Source organism: Trifolium pratense, linkage group LG7, assembly GCF_020283565.1.
Source record: "Trifolium pratense cultivar HEN17-A07 linkage group LG7, ARS_RC_1.1, whole genome shotgun sequence".
Taxonomy (NCBI): Eukaryota; Viridiplantae; Streptophyta; class Magnoliopsida; order Fabales; family Fabaceae; genus Trifolium; species Trifolium pratense.
The window spans coordinates 42,822,076-42,844,827 of NC_060065.1; the positions used below are offsets into that span (position 1 = coordinate 42,822,076).

A 22,752-nucleotide genomic window follows, 5' to 3' on the forward strand; every position below is an offset into this window, starting at 1 on the left:
CTTATGTGTTGTATTGCATTTTAAGTTAATTTGTATCCTACTAATTACGTTATTTGTGTGATGTATTGCATTTTAAATTAAGAAAATAAAAAAAATATTTAAATAAATTTTGTTAAGTGTATTATTTTAATTTAATTTTAATCGATAATTATAATGTTATTTAATCATAAAATGCAATCTTCTTGGAAGAACAGATTGCTTAACAAACCGGGTCGTTTGGCACTAGCATCTTCTGTCCTTACCTCTATTCCCACCTACTACATGCAAATTGCTTGGCTTCCTCAAAGCATTTGTGATAGCATAGACCAAACTACTCGTACTTTCATATGGAGAGACTCCAACAATAAAGGAATTCACTTGGTGGGGTGGAATAAAGTTGCTCGTCCTAAGCAATATGGTGGTTTGGGTATTCGACCAGCAAGGGAAGCTAATATCTCTCTTTTGGGGAAATTGGTGTGGGACATGGTTCATCATTCAAAAAAGCTTTGGGTTGATATTCTCTCCAGTAAATATGTTGATGGGCCTTCTATTTTTCTCGCCAGCAACTCTTCTAGCGGTTCTCCAACTTGGTCTTCTATAATTCAGGCTAAAAACATCCTAAAAGATGGTTACACCTGGCGTGCTGGTTCAGGATCCTCCTCTTTTTGGTTCAGCCACTGGACCAAATTCGGCCGTCTTGGGACTATTGTTCCTTATATTGATATTCATGACCTTCAACTCTCGGTTAGGGACGTGCTTTCCTCAGGCAACCCCCACACCCAAATCCTCTATACTCAACTCCCCCCAATGATTTTTGACACCATCAATAACAGTCACATGAAGTTCAATGCTTCCATTGAAGACACCTTCATTTGGACCAACAACAAAAATGGCTCTTACACTACCAAAAGCGGTTATGACTGGCTTCTCTCACTACGAGACCCAGGAATAAACTCTAACCCCTCGCATTCCTGGACTTGGATCTGGAAGCTCCATCTTCCTGAAAAGATCAAATTTTTCTTTTGGTTAGCTTGCCACAACTCTGTGCCCACTCTCTCCTTGCTTAACCACCGCAAGATGAACCCCTCTGCTTCTTGTGTTCGTTGTGGCCTCCAAGATGAAACTTTCCTTCATTGCATCCGAGACTGTGAGTTCTCTCGTAGCCTTTGGCACTATATTGGGTTTACCAACCCAGATTTCTTCTCTAACATGGACGTTTATGATTGGATCAAGATGGGCACCGTCGGGACCCATTCTCTCATTTTCTCAGCAGGTGTCTGGTGGTCTTGGAGACACCGCAATTTGATGAGCCTCAATAACGAAACTTGGTCCTTGAGCCGACTCTCCTTTAACATCAGGTCTATGGTTGAAACTTTCAAGAATTGCTTCACTATCACTTCTAATGGTGGATCAGTTGATAGATTTATCAAGTGGAACAACAACAATTTTTCTTGTACCATTCTTAATGTTGACGGAAGTTGTCTCGGTTCCCCAACCCGATCAGGTTTTGGTGGAATCATTAGAAACACTTTTGGTCATTATTTGGCTGGGTTTTCTGGTTACATTCAAGGGTCTTCTGATATCTTGTATGCTGAACTTTATGCTATCTACAAGGGCCTCTTGTTGGCCATAAACATGGGCATTGACGAACTTGTCTGCTATTCAGATTCTTTACACTGTATTAACCTCATAAAAGGTCCCCAAGTTAAGTTTCATATGCATGCAATTTTAATCCAGGACATAAAGGATTTGATTTCCCAAAGTAATGTTTCCCTCTGTCACACTCTTAGAGAAGGTAATCAATGCGCAGACTTCTTCGCAAAATTAGGAGCCTCCTCGGATGCTGATTTCACTAACCATGACTGTCCTCCAGAAGGCGTTCAAGAGCTGCTCAAAAACGATGCTTTAGGAATTTTATTCCAAAGAGACTAGTCTTTCTTTTTTGTCTTTTTTTTTTCTTTTCCCTTGTACTCTTTAGCTTTCTTACCAAAAAAATCATAAAAACAAAAATTAAAATTTAAATAAGAATATGAAATAGAAAGTGGTGGGGTAGAGAAAGTGGTGGGGTATGGTATTGAATATAAAAACCATTGGAGAGGGTAAAAGTTGAATGTGTGTTGAATGATTAGGTGGAAGAAAGAGAAAATGATGTGAAGTGAAAAAGTGAGTGTTGAATATTTTTTGGTGTTGAAACCATTGTAGATGGTCTTACTTCTACTATGAGCTGTCATTATTTTATTGGTTGTGCCCAAAACTGAAGTGGTGTATATGTGCCTATCGAAGACTTTCTCAAGCAATAGAATACGAATAAAAAAACAGAGAATTAGTAGTATATATATTGAACCAAAAACAGAATTAGTAGTACTGTTAGGGCTCGTTTGGTGCGCATGATAGCATATAGACAGGATAGGATAAGAAGCTGGATAAGGATATGATAGGATAGTGATATGATAAGCATTTATCCTATCATGTGTTTGGTGCACATTTGATATTGACATGATAAAATATATATTATATTTAAATGACCAAATTATCCTAACGAAATAAATAAATACACCTAAGTAATAAATAAAAAAATTAACTTTTCATACAGAAATAATAAATAAGATTTGTTAAAAAAAATAATAATAAATAAGAATTATTCATTATAAAATTAAATATAAAAAAGAGAATTATTAGGAACAAACACAGTTATTTTTTTTTTCAATATGCCAAAGAAATAGGAACACGAATACAATTTATTCATGATTTGAAAAACGTGAATTTTTTTAATCAACAGAGAAGAACAAAATTAGGAACCGAAAAACAAAATTAACAAAATTATGGCAAAATTGGGGATTAGAAGCACATGAATTCTTAACATAAGCAAATCGATTGTTATTATAAACAAATAAATCTTGGATTGTTACATGAAAAGAAGGTGGAGACAGAGAAAAGAAAGAAGGGTTAGGAAGGGTGATGCAGAGAAGAGAGTGAAATTAAAAAAAAAAAGAAGGAGGATGCAGTTTGCAACCGGTGGGAATCGAAGAAGGTGTTTTGTGGAATAGAAAATTAAGCCGCGTGAATTTGTGCTATCAGGTTGGTAACCCACCTAAAACTAAGGATTAGAATAACAAAGGCTTGACATGATAGGATTAGTAATAGGTTTAATTTATCCTTTTCTTTTGGTGCACCAAACAACAAATTTAAATAGGATAGGATAGTGTTATCATATCATGTCTCCCTATCCTGTGCACCAAACGGGCCCTTAGTGTGAGAAGTGGAAGAAAGAAAAAGAAATCAAAACACATCAACACAGTTTGATCGATCTTCTTCTTGTGTGGTAACGTTTTTTCCCAACACTTTTTTTTTCTTTTACATTCCTATACTTTGGATCATGATTTTCTATGTTTTTTTTTGTTGATTTCTCTATGATTTCTCACATACTAACACATCCCTATACTTTGATATCATGATGTCACGTATAATTTTATTTTATTTTTGTTTTGAAGAGTAATTGGCGTTAATTGATTTGTATAATTTTTTTAGGGTTTTATATATGTTTATCTAAAACTTGTTATCATTCGTCCCTATGATATGAGTATAATTCAGTTAGTAGAGAGATTGCAATATATAGGTCGGAGTTTGAATCCTGAGTTTTTCACTTATTCACCTTAAATGAGTGAAATTCTAGCCACCAGATTACTTAAAAAAAACCTTGTTATCATGATTTTAGCATCAATTGCCCTTGCTGATTAGAATGATTTTAGCGTCAACTACAGCTTACAATATTGGTTTTAATGTCATATATCGTTGTTAGAATTTTCAATGTTTGAATTGAAAGTGCTTTCTAAGTTTCATGGTCTAGTTTCAAGTTTCAACAATTTTTGAATAGTTTTCTTTCATATCTTATGTAGGATTTGAAACGACGAAATTCAATAACTTTTCAGGAAATTGGCCGATCAAAGTTTCAACTGTCTGATCTTCATCAACAACTGAGTTCTCAACAATGATTGATACCAAGCCACTTGTATCTGCAATGGCCTCAATTGTTCTGATGCGAACCATCACGAATGAACTCATTCCTCACGAGCTCCTACACTTTGTTCAATCGGGACTTCAGCATCTTTTTCGCCAATTCTCTGCGGAATTCACCATAGTCATTGAAGAATTTCAAGGGATGGCAAGAAACCTGGTTTTTGAGGCTGCAGAAGCCTATCTAGGAACTAAAGCGACAATTGCAGCAGAAAGAGTTAAAGTAAGCAAATCAGACGATCATAAAAAGCTTTCATTCAATATTGATAGAAATGAAGAAGTGAGTGATGTTTTTGAAGGTGTTAGTGTAAAGTGGAAACTAATTTGCATACAAGTTGACTCGTCAAGGATTCGACATTACGATGATGAATCCTCACCCGTGTCAGAAATAAGATCCTATGAGCTAACTTTTCACAAGAAACACAAAAACAAAATCTTCGATTCATATTTGCCTTATGTGATGGATATAGCTAAGAAGATTAAACAAGGAAACATCGCAATTAAGATTCACTCATACGAATATAATCGCTGGGGTCGTGAACCTATTAAATTCAACCATCCGATGAGTTTCAACACTCTGGCAATTGACGAAGAGCTTCAAAGAGATATTACGAATGATTTGGACAAATTTGTGAGAGCTAGAGAGTTTTATAGAAGAACTGGTAAAGCTTGGAAACGCGGTTACTTGTTGTATGGTCCTCCTGGTACCGGCAAGACTAGCTTGATTGCAGCTATGGCTAACTATCTCAACTATGATATCTATGATATGGATCTCACTGCTGTTCACGATAATAAGCAGTTGAAGCAACTGCTTCTTGCCATGTCCAACCGTTCTATACTTGTGATCGAGGATATTGATTGTACTGTAAATTTGCAAAACCGAGAAGACGATAAAGAAGTTGTTCACAATGGACACAATATGGTATGCATTTTTGTCTTTGAAATTATATTCATCTTTGATATTCTTTCATACCAAAAAGTTAGAGGGATGCATAAAACTAGAAAAGATTTAGTAGAATTCGACATACATGAATCTAGTTTAGAATGATATATTTAACTGTCTGCATAATTTAGTCGACAAATTTTTGTCCTGTTGGTAAGAATGTAACTTATACCTTAAGATGACATATTATTTAGTCGACAAAGGTTGGTCCAGTCGATAAGATATGTCATATAGTTTCAAAACATTTACCTTAGAGAAAATAGGTTTGAAATACTTACATATGTAAGTACACTTTGATCCGCAATGTTAGTTCAGATCATAGACACCCTTTGGACTCAACTCACATAAACTTTTATACATAATAAAATTACCGCAGGGTTGTATTTATGCCGAGGGATTACTTGAATAATATTACTGCAGGGTTGTTTATGATTAATGATGACATAATTTTAGAGTTTAGACTAATGTTTGTTGTTAACTTTTCGACAGATGACACTTTCGGGACTATTGAATGCAGTAGATGGTCTTTGGTCATGCTGTGGAGAGGAACACATAATTATTTTCACAACAAATCACAAAGAAAGACTTGATCCTGCTCTTCTAAGGCCTGGTAGAATGGATAAGCAAATTCACTTGTCATATTGCAACTTTTCTGCTTTTAAGCAATTAGCCATCAACTATCTTTGCATTACTGAACATGAACTCTATGAAAAGATTCAAGTGCTTCTAGGACAAGTTCAAGTTACCCCGGCTGAAATTGCCGAAGAGCTTACAAAGGATGCTGATGCTACAGAGTGTCTACAAGACCTTATCAACTTCCTTCAAGCCAAGAAAATGATCAAGGTAGAGAATGAGAAGAATGAAGAAAATATCAAAGAAGAACTTGATAATCAAGAATCTCTTTAATGTTTTGTTTGTTCTTGAAAAAAGAAATGTTGAGATCATTAAAAGAAGACCTTATAAATGATTAAATAATTTCAAATTTTCTTGATGTTTGTTTAAGCGAGTACTAATTCGATATACATGTCATACCAGTATAATTAAACTTGTGATGCTAAATTTTCAAGGGATGGTAATAGAGACTGTATTTATGTGGCAAGTGCTTCAGAATTGAATCCATTGTTCTGGTGTCGTAGCAAATTCGCAGAAGGGATCAGACTGTGTTGGTTTGTAGTTTCACAGTGGAGAGGTTCAGTTCGGCTTGTGAAACAGAACACCAAAATAATAGTTTGCATCATTTGCAGAATAGCACTATTTTTTTTCATATGATTTGTGTTGTATTAACAGTGTACATTTCCATCCTTGCAAATCTTGTAATTATATGTGTTGGTGTTGAGCACCGACACGTGTCCAACACTGGGACACACCTAATTCTACCAGTTCATTAGCATGTTCAGTCCGGTCCGGTTTTTAAAACACTGGGTGAGGGATAGACAAATTTAAGGGAGAAAAAAAATTTGAAAAGAGCATATGAAAAAATAATGCATATAAATGGTGCAATATGAAAAAGAAAATGAAATTGATACATAAATGTTAATTGGTAGGCATTCGAAGAGGAGCAAGAATTAAATTAACTACTAAATTGAGTTTTAGAGAGAAATAGGAAGTGATGTGACATGATAGAATGATTTAATTGGATGTATTGGATAACATCGCTAAATGAAAAAAATTGATTGGTTTAAGTGGATTAGGGTTTAGATAAACATTAGAATAACTATGTAGGAATTATATATAGATATAGATAGAGATAAAAGTGCATTTGGTTATTATTCCACTAGTCATAAAGTCTATAGTGGTATATATAGATGCATTTTGTACCAACACTTTGAGAAGGTACAATTATGCATGGCAACAACATACAAGTTTTTTATCACACTTGCCACCCAAAGTAAACCCTGAATGTGAACAATAAGCACCACAATCTTGACCCTCTTTTAGACATGGCCCTTTGCCAATGCAATAATCAAAAGGTGGTATACCATCAATTGCTCCACCTACGATCAATATATATAGTATTGTCAGAAGTTTAAACATCAAATTTTAAATTCAGATAGTCAATTAAAATCTAATAAATTTTATTGTTAAAATATAGAAGCTGGTTTTTAACCTTATTTTAACTCCTGTGAATTTTTTTTTTCAATAAATAAAAACTTTATTAAACAAAATATAAATCCAAACATCTCCGACAATCCCTTTTATTTCTTGTTTAAGGGATTTGTTATTAATTAAGTTTAGCCGATTAAAAAAAATAAAAAATTGAAGACGGTCCATCTAACATTATGAAGAGTTTCAAAGACCTCATACAATCATGTGTTTAAAAATCGGACAAATAGTCCAAGATAATGGGAGCAGATTCTCTCCAATGTACATTTTTCTCCAGTGAAAATCTAACCATTAATTTGTGAGTATCATGAAAAGTCAAAAGAAATGAATGGTGTAGATGTAAACCCAAGTGGAGGGGATCCATTCCCCAACATAATAGAACTCATGTGATGACAGTATGCTTTCTACTCATATGTTCTCAATCGTGTTTTCTGTTGAAATATTTCAAAAAGAGATGCTTTCTACAGTATCCAATATTCCTTTCTTACTTTATTGATTTTTTTTTTTTAAGAAAAATCTAAACATATCGAACATAACACGCCGGAAAATATATTATCAATGTTAACATAATTTTCATTTCAATACACCTTTGGAGAAATGATAATATTATAAATTAATCTATAAAAAATACATAAAAATAGGTATACAATAAATAAACTTATTACCTAAGATCAAAATTGAAGCAATGCATAGAATTGCAATGACAAAATGCACGTGGTTGATGTTGATTGTCATGTTTTCTTCGAAGCGATTTTTCAAGAAACTACTGAAGTTTTAGCAAGATGAATAAACAATATACCATCAAAAAAAGAAACTATTTATAGAGTTTGCTGCAGCAATTTCATTTAAGTTTACTTATCGTAATTTATATCTTTTTTTTATAAGCAAAAATAATTAATTATAAGGAGTACAAGGTATAATTCGATATTAACCATTTTATATCATTTAATTTTACTTATGGTAATTTATATTTAGAATATTCTTCATGGAAACTAATTTAATAAAAACTGTTTGAATATGCTATATAAATTAAAATCTCGTTTTAAAAAGGAAAAAGATAAAATCTCGTATTAATAATTTTATTTATTTTCAAAATAATAATGTAAATTGTTTTTTCAGTAAAAAATGATTAATGCTTTTTTTGTTTATATAAATAAAAATGATAAATGCTTTTTAATTGAATATACTACAACATCAGCACATTAAAAGGTAATGTATTAACGCTTTAATTGAAGCTTTAAAAAGGCTTTGACTGTATCATGTTGGAGAGACAACACAAGATTTTAGACATAAGATTTGAGTTCTCTCTAAAATTTTAGAGAGAGATTGAGGGAATGTAAGGATGGAGAGGATCCAAGTCGAAGAATTAAGCATGATTATACAAAATGAGAAAATGAAAAAGAAATTTCTTGAGCTCTGGCCCCGTTGAATACCAAAAGTAAGAAAAATAAATACGAAAAAAGAAAATTAAATAATAGATACTAATTTTGGGGTATTTGGTGAAGGATCGAAAGATTAAGTCAGTGCCTTGATTGTGACCGATGTTTTCGGATATATATGTTTGAGGGGTGACTGTCTTGCATGCTTTGGCTCTTCGGGGACGGATGTGCTTTGCGAGCATGGAGGCGTTGGGGTGCTAATGTATTTGGCTACTAGGAACTAGCATGCTTGACAACCGCGGTGAAGAGGAAAGTTGTTTCACGGTTACTTGCTTTTAAAAATATATGTTTTCGCATGCCAAAAACACATGGGGGAAGGATTTGAAGTTTATGTGTTGAATGAAATCCATAACCTTGGGGGTCTTTATAATATATATATAAGAAAAATCAATCATTATTACTTACATGTTTGTTTTTATGACTAAAAATCCATAAACAATCATCATAATCATCATCACTATTTCTCTAAACTTTTCATATAAATCAATATAATTTTCCATGAACGAAATTCTACCCTATTACTCATTAAGTCCTTATGGAATTAATACTCTTTTTATTACGATGAAATACTCGTGCACTTTGCGAGCGTGTTAGAGGCTACCTCAAGGCTAGCTTAAAGACCAATACCAACATTTCCAATGACAGAACATCCACATCGGATGTCTGTTTAAATTTTGCCCCCAGTCAATAGGTGTGTCATTGTGGTCCCCATAAAACCGCTTACGGTCCTCCACCCGTACTTCTAGGAGATCAAAAAGTTGAAATTGAAAGTGAAAGTTGAAAGTTGAAAGAAGAAGGGGTTCAAATGCAAGCATTGGAGATGCTCACGTCAAGCATGGTGACTCTTGGCATGTTTGTTTCAGCTTTAAAAAAATAATTTTTTTTTGTATTTTTGAAAATAGATTTTCTAAAATCTTTTATTAAAATATTACAAGTTTTTTTTTTTATATTTGTGTTTTCTAAATTGAAACATTAATTTTGACATCATATAATATAAACACATATTATTGAAGATCAAAACATAGTCAAAATCATATTTTTGCAAAAAGTTGTATTTCAAAAATGATTTTTATGAAAATATATTTGAAATAGCTTCAAAATTAAGTGATTTTTCAAAATTTTGATATCCAAAAAAAGATTCAATAAAATGGTGATCAAATACCTAAAATAACATTTTAAGAATAACTATTTAACTCATTTGGGGTTGGTCTAGTGGTGTTGGCTTGAGTCCTTAGAGTATGTTCCTCTCAAGGTCTCAGGTTCGATTCTCCCTGGTGTCAATTTCGGTGCACTAAGTCCATACAGAACAAAAAAAAAGTCTCGGATTCGATTATCTCTAATGCCAATTTGATTGGGCCAATTTAACTTCTTAAAAAAAAATTCAGTTGAAGTGTTTACAAAAAATTTCTTTATAATTTTTTTACACGAATTTATATAACACCATATCAAACATACCGGGTAGGGGAATGATAAAGGGGTCGGCCGTCTAGGGTTTGGAGAAGAAATTTGGGAAGAAATTTGGCGATTTAGGGATTTGGCGATTTGGGAAGAAATTGGGACGATGGCGTACGTTCTCGCGTTTGGGATGGGAATGAAGAATGAGACAAATTAATTAATTAATGAACACTAATGGGGATTCCACTACGGGTGAATATCAAATCGGTAGTGAAATCCAATTAAAACAAATTTTAATGTAATTACGACATTGCCACCGTGTCTACTTTTCACTACTGATTTAAGAAAACCAGTAGTGAAATCCCTTGTCTATGAAATTTTCACTACTGGTATTCAAATATCAGTAGTAAAATCCTTTGGTCAAATGGTTTTAACTACTGGTATTCACATACCAGTAGTGGAATCTCTTAGCCAAAAGTCATTTTTCTACTGGTGCCCTAAATCTTGGATTGTTTGTAGGTAATGTGTGGACAGTTCTCTTAAGATGGTTCATCATGATTCAATGATGGGAAATTGGTCGCGATATTTGATGAATAATTTGTACACTTTAGATTGGGTTTAGTAATAAACTTTAAAAAAGTACTACCATTTTGGTAAAAAAATCACAACATTAAAATTTATTTAATACTAATAAAAAAATATTAAAATTGAAATTTACTCTCTCCGACCTTAATTATAAGCAAATTCTATTTTTACGATTAATTGGTAAACGTGTGCCAACACTTATACATTGAATTTAGACTAAATACATTGGTAAGTCTAAATATCAATGTATTTATACACGAATTTAGACTTGATACATTGGTAAACGTGTGCCAACACTTTGAGAAAGTATAATTTATCCCCCCCTACAACAACACGCACCAGTGTAAGTATTACAAAAACCATATTGATACCCCATTTTTACACAAATATCACTACAAGCTGGAGTGTTATTTGGACATGGCCCTTTTCCAAAGCAGTATGTAAAATATGTTGCTTCTCCTACAATCAATCAATATATAATATTGTTAGAATAATAAATTAATTAATATATACTCCTCTGTCCAAATTTGATTGACACAGTTGACTATTTCACGCATGTCGATCCATAATTTTGACGAATAATATTTTTAATTGTATAATAGTAAAATTTATAAAAATTTGATATTTTGACAATACTAATCGAGAAGAATCAAACAACATCTTATATGCTAATAATTATTTTTGTTTATTAGTAGAAAAATAAGGTCAAAACAATATGTGTGAAAGTGCACAATAGTCAACTATGTCGATCAAATAGGGACGGAGCGAGTATGATGAAAAATTGAAAATGTTACATGGACATACTAATGGTTTGTTGCATAATTAAACAATTCTTTTTTTGAAGTACTTAAACAGTTCAGCTCTATTATGAAAAATTAAACATGTTGACCATTATACATTTTTTCTGCCAGAAGAAAACATGCATATTCTCAATGTTAAAAAAATATTCTTATAGAAATGATTATACCGTAAAAATTACATAAAAATATATAGGTATAGAATAAATAATTTTGTTACCTAGACTCAAAGCAGAAGCAATGCATAGAATTGCAATAAAAAAATACAGACAGTTGATGCTTGAAGCCATGTTTTTTTACTATGTTTGAAAGATGAATAAACAATTTACATATACAAAGGCTATTTATATTATTTTCTACGGCAATTACTAAATTAAAAAAACGGTGATATGTTCAAAGGTAATCTCGGTATTAATAATGTTTCTTATCTATAGTTTATATTTAGAATGTTTTAGTTTTGATGAAATATTTAGACTGTGCTGCATGGAAATTAATTTAATAAAAAATAAGTGAGAATTTGATCATAACTTAAATATCAAAAAAATAAGGAAAATATATTTTAAGAAAAGAAACATTGCATGCTAAGATAAAATACTGTTTATTATCTTAGAAAAAATAAGATAAAATCTCGGTTTGCCGTTTTAGGAGAGATTGCTCCAAGCACAAGATTTGCCATTTTATCTCTGAATGATGAAAAAAAGAGAAAATTAAACATGTTGAAAATGGGAAACAAAAAGTGGTGCAAAAAAACTGATAAGAAACATATAGATGTAAACTGACTTTACTTTTGTCACTTTCTCGCTCATGCTATATTTAACAAATTTCTTATTTTTATAACGTCCATTTCTTAAGCAGCGGATGTTATAAAAAAAACAAATTTGATACGGTGTTCCGCTATTTAAGTAATAGAGACAGCGATATTTTTGTAATTTCGTAGAAAGCGAGAGAAAATAAATAGGGTGGCAAAAATAAATCTCATGTAAAATTGGATAAGTGGGCCCAAATGATGAATTATATTTTGGCCCAAATGGTCTTTTTCCTTATGTATTTTCTAAAGAGTTTACTTTTCGCGCTCCTAAAAATTTCATGGTCATCCCTTAAAATGACCAAACCAACCTTCTCGGTTTCTAGGATGCGAGCACTTTTAGCACTCTAAGTAGCAAGGAGCAATATTTTTAGCTCAAACCCAACGTATGCACCCGCCCCGCTAGAATGAAAAATAAAAAAAATGAAAAAAGGAGTTCGTATTCTAGAAAGCGAACTCAATTTGCAGTTTGTTATCTAGAAAGCGAACTCAATTTGCAGTTTGCTATCTAGAAAGCGAATTATTTTTTCATGATTTTTTCATTCATGGGGGGCTAGACGTTGCGTTCGAGTATATAAAATGTTGTTACTCACTATGTAGAGTGCGAACAATGGTTGCTTTTGTTATTTAGAGTGTGAATTCAGTTTACACTTTAAGTAGTGTAGCTTATACAAATGTGGTCATGATCTTATATCATATTTTAATTTGTCACTAGAGCGGTTGTGACATTATCGACCAATCACACACACCGTAAATATAGCTATATTGAATTGTTACTCTATTTGATATGACCAAGTTTACATTTATACTTATTAACATGTATCTAGGCTACAAGAGTTGATAAGTTTGACCGAAAATAGAAAATTACGTGAATGAATGGTTCACACTTTAACTTGCGGCCTGTGTTTCATTCAAAGTTATTTCAAAGACCAAAGTGACTGTTTATTTATTTATTTTTTTCACTTTGAAGCCCATAACTCTAATTCTATATGATAATATTGTCAAAGTTCTAGATGTTTCAAGCAATTTAATTCACATTTCTCTTGAATGGAAAGTGAGACTCCATGCGATCAAATGAATCCCACAATACTCGAGGGATTAGTTGCTGCAATTGTGCTCAAAATTACTTGATTTACGGCAAAAAAATATTATTTACTGTCAAACAATTTGTGAATTATTTTAAATTTTATCAATTTGTTGAAAAAATATTATTTACCGTTAAAAACATAATAAAAAAAATATTCGTGTATATTACTTCAAAAATATTTAATTACAAACCATAATGTTTTAGGTATTTCAAAATGCTGTGTGGTAAAAATTAAAGGTACACAGCCTAACTATACCATTGCTAATAATGAAAGGAGACTACCATCTCCACGTAAAGAAATGAGTATGATAATAATGAAAATCAAGGAAGAAAAGGTTGATAGCAAAAGAACTACAAGGTTGAGAACTACAAATTTATCGGAAAAAAGAATAAATATTTTAAGACCAAAAGAATAAATTTTAAATATTTTTTTTTAGTTTAGTTGGTAAATTATAAGACCTCAAATTTTAAGACTAAAGTTCAACCCTTGCCTTAGTAGTTTGGGTTTTCTTTGTTGTTTGTTTCCTCATCCTTTTGCTTTATATTGTTTTATTTTAGGAGTATTTCTTATACTTTGTGTTATTTTTGTATTGGACTGAATTTTCGTTTCTTATTATATATATTTTATTTGCCACTCAAAAAAAAATTCTGTTTTTTTTTTTTTTACTTTATTTCTTTCTAATATCTTTATATTTAAATTTTTAATTTGCTTTTTCTATAGTCTCTTTGGATCTATACTCTTTTTATTACGATGAAAATCTCGTGTATTTGTGAGACTATCAAGTTTATGCGGCCGTTCTTAGTCTCTTTGAATCTATACTCTTTTTGAATGTATGGTTTTATTTTTTTTGAAGACGAATGTATGGTTTTATTGATGTTTATAATATTATAAAAATTACTCCCACAAAAAATTATAACTTTTTAACAAAATATAAACCAAATATAATTTTTTAAGGCCAAAAACTTAATTTGTTTTTATTTATTTTATCCTTTGTGTTAAATAATGTGTCACACGTTCTCCAGGTGCGAAGGGATCCGGTGCCCAACTACCGACTCCTACCGACTCCTTCAAGTATCAATAAAATGTTCTTGTGTTCTTAGTTTAAATATTTATTTTTACTTAATTTATGCAGTCGCTCATCATGGCTAGGTGTTACTAGTTCTCTTCCATCTTTTCGCTTATAATTTGTACATGCTCTCTTGACCCTTTCTCTTACAAACAAGTTTCTTTTATAGTATTGATGATCGGTGATTTCAACGTGTTTCATTTATAGGACAAGAACACAATTGAACCAATAAGTTGATGTATGAGCAGAGCCTACATGAATTTTTTTGTCAAGTAGTCTAGTGGCTAGAAAATCCACCTTAAATGTAAATAAGTGGAGTGTCCCGGGTTCGAACCCGAACTCCTACACATATAGACTATATAGTGCAATGTCGCTACCAACTGAGTTAAGCTCACATAGATAGCCTAGATGAATTTTTAAAAGCCAAAAACCAAAAAATTAAGTTTTTGGTTTTTTTTTTTTTGGCAGCAGATGAATTTTTAAAAGCCAAAAACTTAATTTTTTATTTATTTTATCCTTTGTGTTAGATAATCTTAAACTTTGGTAAGCGATTTCTATATTGTGATAAATATGTCTGCAAAAAACAATTTCAAATTTTAAAGAATATACACGAATTGACTTAAAAGTAGTGACCAAAAATCGTGAAAAATAAAACATTTGGGGGGCCAAAATTGTCCAAAATATTTTATATGAACCAATTAATAAAATTTGAAATATCTATGAGAACAAAAATCTTATTTAACTTTTTTTTTTGACAAAAAAAAGAAAAAAAAACTTATTTAACTTAAAAGATAATGAGTTTTAACGATTCAAATTTTTTACTTTACCTGTTGATCACTAAGTGGGTTTAAGGGACAAACTCAACCCATTATATTGCTCAATTGAAGAGACATTTACTAAGCATTCTCAAGAGGCAAATATAACCATTGATCAACTTTAAGTGTTAATTAGTTTTTATTGTTGTTAACATTGCAGAGCTTGATAAACTATAAATTGATCAAATTGTATTCTCTTTTTTACATACGGAGAGGGAGACAAAGAAGGAGAGAGAGAGAGAGAGACAGAGACAGAGAAAATGAGTAAATCTCTCAAGTTTATTTCCGCTCTAATTTTATTTCTTTCTCTAGTTCTTACTATAAAGGCGGTTGACAATATATATGCAAGGTACGACGGCTGTGAATCTGATAATGATTGTCATAAATTATTTGAGGGTAAAGAAATTCTAAATTATTACCGTGCAGAGTGCCAGTTTGATGTTTGTTTTTTAGTTCGCATAAAACGAATCCCAAAGTAGACAAACGCCATATGTAGAGAAGAATGAGTTCTCCTTGTAGCAATTAATAATTGTATTTTTATCTTTAAAATGTTGGTAATGAAATGAAATAAAATAATCTTCTTCTCTCTTAATATATGTATTTTTTTTTTTTACTTTGAAGCCCATAACTCTAATTCTATAGGATAATATTGTCAAAGTTTAAAATGTTTCAAGCAATTTAATTCACATTTCTCATATGATATCCACTAGGTCCTTAGATTTTATTATAATGTCACTACAACATTTTTGCTTTTTGGCAACAGTTGAAAAGTGTACCCTAAACCGTGAAAACTATAATCAAAAGGTATAGGGTACAGTTTTCAACGGTTTATAAGCGAGCGTTACCTATTGTTATAGGTTACAGTTTTTGCGTTTTCTAGCCACACTTTCTAAAATTGTCGCCTAAGCTATCGAGGAAAGGGAACAGTTTATCTGCAAACTTTAGGCAACATGTTTTACCCGTTGCCATATTTATTTACAGTTGATAACTATTGCCAAAATATTAAGCAAAGATAACGGTTTTCTAGTGTTCCCATTATGTATAAGCAACATTTCTTAACAATTGCCCTAACTTATGGACAGCAATTTTTAAATTTATGATTATAATAGACAATAATTTTGAAACGATTATAACCAAATTTAATATTCAATTTATATTTCGGAATAAAAGTGAGGCAAATACAAGAACTCCTTTATTCAAATGTTTGCAGTTTTACATAAATGCATAGCGGAGCATTCTTTCAAGTCATCATCGTGCCACGATGACAAGCCATTGTGCCACAATGGTAATTAGTAAAGATTTTCAGTAGATTTTCTTCAATTTTAACCGATTTCTCATCGCGCCACGTTGAACCTCATCGTGGGTACGATGGTTGCGCTGCTTTATTACATTTTTGCTGCTTTTTCCACTTTTCTTGCTTTTGGTCCTTGTAACTTCACTTTTCCCGAGATTTGCCTGCTTTTTTGCTTCAATTACTATAAAACTATACTAATCTATTACTAAAAACATCATATAATTGGCTGTCATCAATACGCATACTATGAGACCTTTCTGCCTGTGTAGGGTGTCATCGAGCTGAGACTTTTCTGCCTATTTCTACTGTTGTCTCATCAGCTTTTAGTTCGAAGGAGCTGTTTTTTGGATTTTGATGGGCCGATCATTTTTTATTCGAGACCGGGAGTTAGACTCGGTCTAGTGGCAATTTTTGGGGCTGAGTTTGTGTCTTATGGTGCCTTTCTGTTTTGGATTTACGAGGTGGCCCTCTTTTAGGTGATGTTTGTTTGGGCGTTTATTTTTGGTGTTTCGCATATATACGGCGCCCTGTTATGTAGTTACTTTTATTTCCGGTCTCTGTTCGTCTTGTGCAGAGACATTGTTAATAATATATTTGTTGTTAAAAAAAAACAATTTTTTGACTCATTTATTATTAATACAATAACTACTAATATCTTTTTAGTCAAAAAAAAAAAATAACTACAAATATCTTTGACTGGTTTATTATTAATAACTACAAATAAATTTTTTTCCATTTAACATTTTTGTGCAATCTTTGACTGGTTTATAGTGTAGAAACTTCCCTAGCTACTTGTCTTGTCTCAATAAATAACCTCTAGTCGGGATTTGTGTGTTCATTTTCCAAAAAACGTAACTATGGGCATCAACCGCATATTTTTCTTCATTACAATTTTATGCATTGCTTCTGTTTTGATATTAGGTAACAGATTTACTAGTTTGTTAGATTATGTTTAATTTATTTTTTTTCTGTTTGGATTGATGGAATATAATGAAATGGAGCGGAGCGGAATAAAGTTGAGTCGAATGGAATGAAGCGGAATGAAATAAATATTTCATTCCATTGTTTGAGTATTTTAAAAAGGAGAGGAACAAAATTGAAGGTAAATGGTGGACATACGCATGAGTTAGAAATCGAACACTTGACCACATACTTAAGGGGACCAAGACTCTTACCATTTGATGAATTATATTTTGGCCCAAATGGTCTTTTTCCTTATGTATTTTCTAAAGAGTTTACTTTTTCGCGCTCCTAAAAATTTCATGGTCATCCTTTAAAATGACCAAACTAACCTTCTCGGTTTCTAGGATGCGAGCACTTTTAGTACTCTAAGTAGCAAGGAGTAATATTTTTAGCTCAAACCCAACGTATGAACCCGCCCCGCTAGAATGAAAAATAAAAAAACATGAAAAAAGGAGTTCGCATTCTAGAAAGCGAACTCAATTTGCAGTTTGTTATCTAGAAAGCGAACTCAGTTTGCAGTTTGCTATCTAGAAAGCAAATTATTTTTTCATGATTTTTTCATTCATGGGGGCTAGACGTTGCGTTCGAGTATAAAATGTTGTTACTCACTATGTAGAGTGCGAACATTGCTCGCTTTCGTTATTTAGAGTGTGAATTCAGTTTACACTTTAACTAGTGTAGCTTATACAAATGTGGTCATGATCTTATATCATATTTTAATTTGTCACTAAAGCCTAACTATACCATTGCTAATAATAAAAGGAGACTACCATCTCCACGTAAAGAAATGAGTATGATAATAATGAAAATCAACTCCTAATATTAGAAATGGCATGCACACGACCAGTAAAGGAAGAAAAGGTTGATAGCAAAAGAACTACAAGGTTGAGAGCTACAAATTCATCGGAAAAAAGAATAAATATTTTAAGACCAAAAGAATAAATTTTAAATATTTTTTTTTTAGTTTAGTTGGTAAATTATAAGACCTCAAATTTTAAGACTAAAGTTCAACCCTTGCCTTAGTAGTTTGGGTTTTCTTTGTTGTTTGTTTCCTCATCCTTTTGCTTTATATTGTTTTATTTTAGGAGTATTTATTATACTTTGTGTTATTTTTGTATTGGACTGAATTTTCGTTTCTTATTATATATATTTTATTTGCCACTCAAAAAAAATTTCTGTTTTTTTTTTTTTTTTACTTTATTTCTTTCTAATATCTTTATATTTAAATTTTTAATTTGCTTTTTCTTCAGTCTCTTTGGATTTATACTCTTTTTATTAATTACAATGAAAATCTCGTGCATTTGTGAGACTATCAAGTTTATGTGGCCGTTCTTAGTCTCTTTTGAATCTATACTCTTTTTGAATGTATGGTTTTATTGATGTTTATAATATTATAAAAATTTCTCCCACAAAAAATTATAACTTTTTAACTAAATATAATCCGAATATAATTTTTTAAGGCCAAAAACTTAATTCTTTTTATTTATTTGGCTTAACTATACATTTGGTCCCTTACGTTTATTTTAGGTTTCAATTTGGTCCCTTAAGTTTAAAAAGTATCAATTTGGTCCCTTACGTTTATTTTAGGTTTCAAGTTGGTCCTTTCCGTCAATTTTGTCACATGTGGCAGTCAATTTGCATACGTGGACTGACACGTGGCACTTGGACACGCTGACACGTGTACTATTCAAACGGTGTTAGTGACAAAACTAACGGAAAGGACTAACTTGAAACTTAAAATAAACGTAAGGGACCAAATTGATACTTTTTAAACGTAAGGGACCAAATTGAAACCTAAAATAAACGTAAGAGACCAAATGTGTAGTTAAACCTATTTATTTTATCGTTTGTGTTAAATAATGTGTCACGCGTTCTCCAGGTCCGAAGGGATTCAGTGGCCAACTACCGACTCCTTCCGAAATTGCGTTATCGGAACCTTAAACTTTTGTAAGAATGAAATTTCTATAATTTAATAAATATATTTTGAAGGAATATAATTTAATAAATATGTCCTCAAAAAACAATTCAAAATATTTGTGGGACCAAAATATTTCATAAAAACTAATAATCAAATTTGATATATTTACACGAACAATAAACTTATTTAACTTATAAAATAATGAGTTTTAACAATTCATTTTTTATTTTACCCGTTGATTAAGTGAGTTTACTAAGCAAAGGGTAAAATAATGCGTCCATTGCTCAAATGAAGAGACGTTTACTAAGCATTTCTCAAGAGGCAAATACTATCCATTGATCAACTCAAGTGTTATTTTTTATTCTTGTTAATCTTGATACACTATAAATTGATCAAATTGTATTTTATTTTTTGCATACGGAGAGGGAGACAAAGAAGGAGAGAGAGAGAGAGAGAGAGAGAGAGAGAGAGAGAGAGAGAGAGAGAGAGAGAGAGAGAGAGAGAGAGAGAGAATGATCAAATTGTATTGTATTTTATTTTTTTCTCTATTTCTTACTACAAAGGCATGGCACTGTAAATCTGATAGAGATTGTTTTGGATTTTTTTCTCATACTGGAAGGCGAGAAACTCACGAAGAAGTATGCGTGCGTGGCAAATGTGTTTTAATTCCCATAAAAAGACACAATTGATAATTAAATGAAACTCACGATGTACAGAAGAATGAGTTCTATGCAGAGGTCGAAAGTTTTGTCATTTCATTCTTTTGTAAAATTCCATTTCAACTCTTATAAACAAATTTCAAGTATCAATAAAATGTTCTTGTGTTCTTAGTTTAAATATTTATTTTTACTTAATTTATGCAGTCGCTCATCATGGCTAGGTGTTACTAGTTCTCTTCCATCTTTTCGCTTATAATTTGTACATGCTCTCTTGACCCTTTCTCTTACAAACAAGTAACAAGTTTCTTTTATAGTAACTTGGTGACTAGAAAATTAACCTCTCTTGAGCCTACATGAATTTTTTTGTCAAGTAACTTAGTGACGAGAAAATTTACCTTAAATGTGAATAAGTGGAGTGTTTCGGGTTCGAACCCGAGCCCTTGCACATATAGTTTGATATCCCTACCAACTGAGTTAAGCTTACATGAACAACCTATGTGAATTTTTAAAAGCCAAAAACCAACAAAAAATTAAGTTTTTGGCAGCCTACATGAATTTTTAAAAGCCAGAAACTTAATTTTTTATTTATTTTATCCTTTGTGTCAGATAATCTTAAACTTTGGTAAGCGATTTCTATATTGTAATAAATATGTCCGCAAAAAATAATTTCAAATTTTAAAGAATATAAAACGAATTGACTTAAAAGTAGTGACCAAAAATCGTGGAAAATAAAACATTTGGGGGACCAAAATTTTCCAAAATATTTTATATAAACTAATTAATAAAATTTGAAATATCTATGAGAACAAAAACCGTATTTTCCTTGTGCAGAGACCTGGTTAATAATATATTTGTTGTTAAAAAAAATATAAAAAAATTGACTCATTTATTATTAATACAGTAACTACTAATTTCTTTTTAGTAAAAGAAAATAAATAAAACTACAAATATCTTTGACTGGTTTATTATTAATAACTACAAATAATTTTTTTCCATTTAACAGTTTTGTGTTGGTTTATAGTGTAGAAACTTCCCTAGCTACTTGTCTTGTCTCAATAAATAACCTCTAGTCGGGATTTGTGTGTTCATTTTCCAAAAAACATAACTATGGGCATCAACCGCATATTTTTCTTCATTACAATTTTATTCATTGCTTCTGTTTTGATATTAGTTAACAGATTTACTAGTTTGTTAGATTATGTTTAATTTTTTTGTTTTTGTAGAATTTTTTATAGTATAATTGTATCTATCTGTTTGGATTGATGGAATATAATGGAATAAAGCGGAGCGGAATAGAGTTGAGTCGAATGGAATGAAACGGAATGAAATAAATCTTCCATTCTATTGTTTGAGTATTTTAAAAAGGAGAGGAACAAAATTGAAGGTAAATGGTGGTATTAGATGGTTTGTTTCATTCCATTATTATTTTTCAAATCCAAACAATGGAGCATTATTCCTTTCCATTCCATCTATCCAAACATAACATAATGTAAAGAAAAAATAAATTCTTATTTGAAAATATGTTTTAAATTTTTTTTTATAAGAACAATATTTTGTTTGAAGATGTTCAAATTGGGATTTTTAATTGTAAATATTTAAAAGACTCAAATGTATTTTTTATAAATAAAATTTTGCGGGCTTCCTATTTTAAAAATTAACTTTTGATTTCTCAATTTTATTTTTCTCGAGTTTTGATCCCCATCCAATCTGCAGTCAACTTTGCCGGTGTAGTCTTATTACTAATGACATAACAACATTTAGACAAAATTTCATTTTTTTTTTAATAGAAAGATCAAAAGTGTATTTATCGATCTCTAGTTAAAAAGAAGGCCTATCAAACACCTAAATTTTCTGTTTTCTTACTTTTAAACTGATAATAACATCATATATGGTTGTTTAAAAAAACATCATATATGGTTAACTAGCTCAAAGTGGCCGTAGCTTAGTGTTAGCTAGCTCGGATTTTCTCGCGCGCCCCCAATTTTTCTCGCGCACCCCCCAAATTTTCTTGCGTGCCCTCCAAAACCATTTTTGTTGTGGAATAGTTTCACATTAGATGTACTTATAATGTCAAAACCATTTTTACTGTCGAATGGTTTTAGAGGGTTGTAATCCAAAATCATTCTGCTTGTGGAGTAATTTTGTGTGTTATTTATGTTGGAGGTGGAGGGCGCGTTTAGCAATTTGGGGCGGGGGGGCGCTAAGCAATTTGGGGGTGCGCTAACTAAACTGGGGGGCGATAAGCAATCTAGGGGTGCGCTAAGCAATATGAGGGGCGCATTAAACAAATTGGGGGCGCGCTAAGCAATCTGGGGTATTTATGCATGGTATGCATAAGCAAGGCTTATGCACCATAATTTATGCCGCTCAGTGGTAGCTAAGGCTTATAATCTTTATAAGGAATCAAGACTAAATTTTCATGGTAACAATGTTAAAATGATCATTTATGCCACTTTGATTAATAAAATTTTTCTTTTCTCCAATATTATTTAATTTTTAAAAAAATATAATAACGGTAGGCATGTCTAGAAAGGTTATTAATTACTGTAATTGTCTCACAAGTACATCAAAATTGATAACTAGAGACATTTGATGCGTATGTGTTCGGGTTTAAATTTAAGAGTTTAATAACGCTCTATATTGATTGCAGGTGGCGCGACAAATGAAAAAAAATTCATTCCCGATGAAGGTATAGGATTTTTGAGATGTTTTCCACTGCAGGCGTGTCCAAACGATAATCATGCTTGCGTTCAGGCTTGTCTAGACGAACATATACGTAAAGGGAGTTGTCATGGAAACCATTGTTGTTGCGGATATCCCTGAAGGAGCGGAATTGCAAAATAACAACATTCATGCACCATTCTTTCTTTTTACACAATTACACACCGA

General features: G+C 31.6%; 1 protein-coding gene and 1 long non-coding RNA gene across 3 annotated transcripts; one reads left to right on the forward strand and one right to left on the reverse strand.

Annotated features, from left to right (window-relative positions):
• The first annotated feature begins 3,226 nt into the window (after positions 1 to 3,226).
• On the forward strand, positions 3,227 to 6,200 carry LOC123895071 (AAA-ATPase At3g50940-like). 2 transcript variants are annotated; one of them, XM_045945265.1, is made up of 3 exons: positions 3,227 to 3,301; positions 3,876 to 4,915; positions 5,426 to 6,200. In XM_045945265.1, exons 2-3 carry the CDS (start codon positions 3,968 to 3,970, stop codon positions 5,840 to 5,842), a joined length of 1,365 nt encoding a protein of 454 aa, XP_045801221.1. In that variant the 5' UTR covers positions 3,227 to 3,301; positions 3,876 to 3,967; the 3' UTR covers positions 5,843 to 6,200. The 2 variants fall into 2 exon arrangements, with proteins under 2 accessions (XP_045801221.1, XP_045801220.1); XM_045945264.1 differs by having other exon boundaries at positions 3,909 to 4,915.
• Positions 6,201 to 10,602: 4,402 nt separating this feature from the next.
• On the reverse strand, positions 10,603 to 11,553 carry LOC123895072. Its single transcript, XR_006804087.1, has 2 exons — positions 11,476 to 11,553; positions 10,603 to 10,917 (listed from the first exon to the last, which is right to left on the reverse strand). It is a non-coding gene; the product is annotated as an uncharacterized LOC123895072 (long non-coding RNA).
• Positions 11,554 to 22,752: the final 11,199 nt, after the last annotated feature.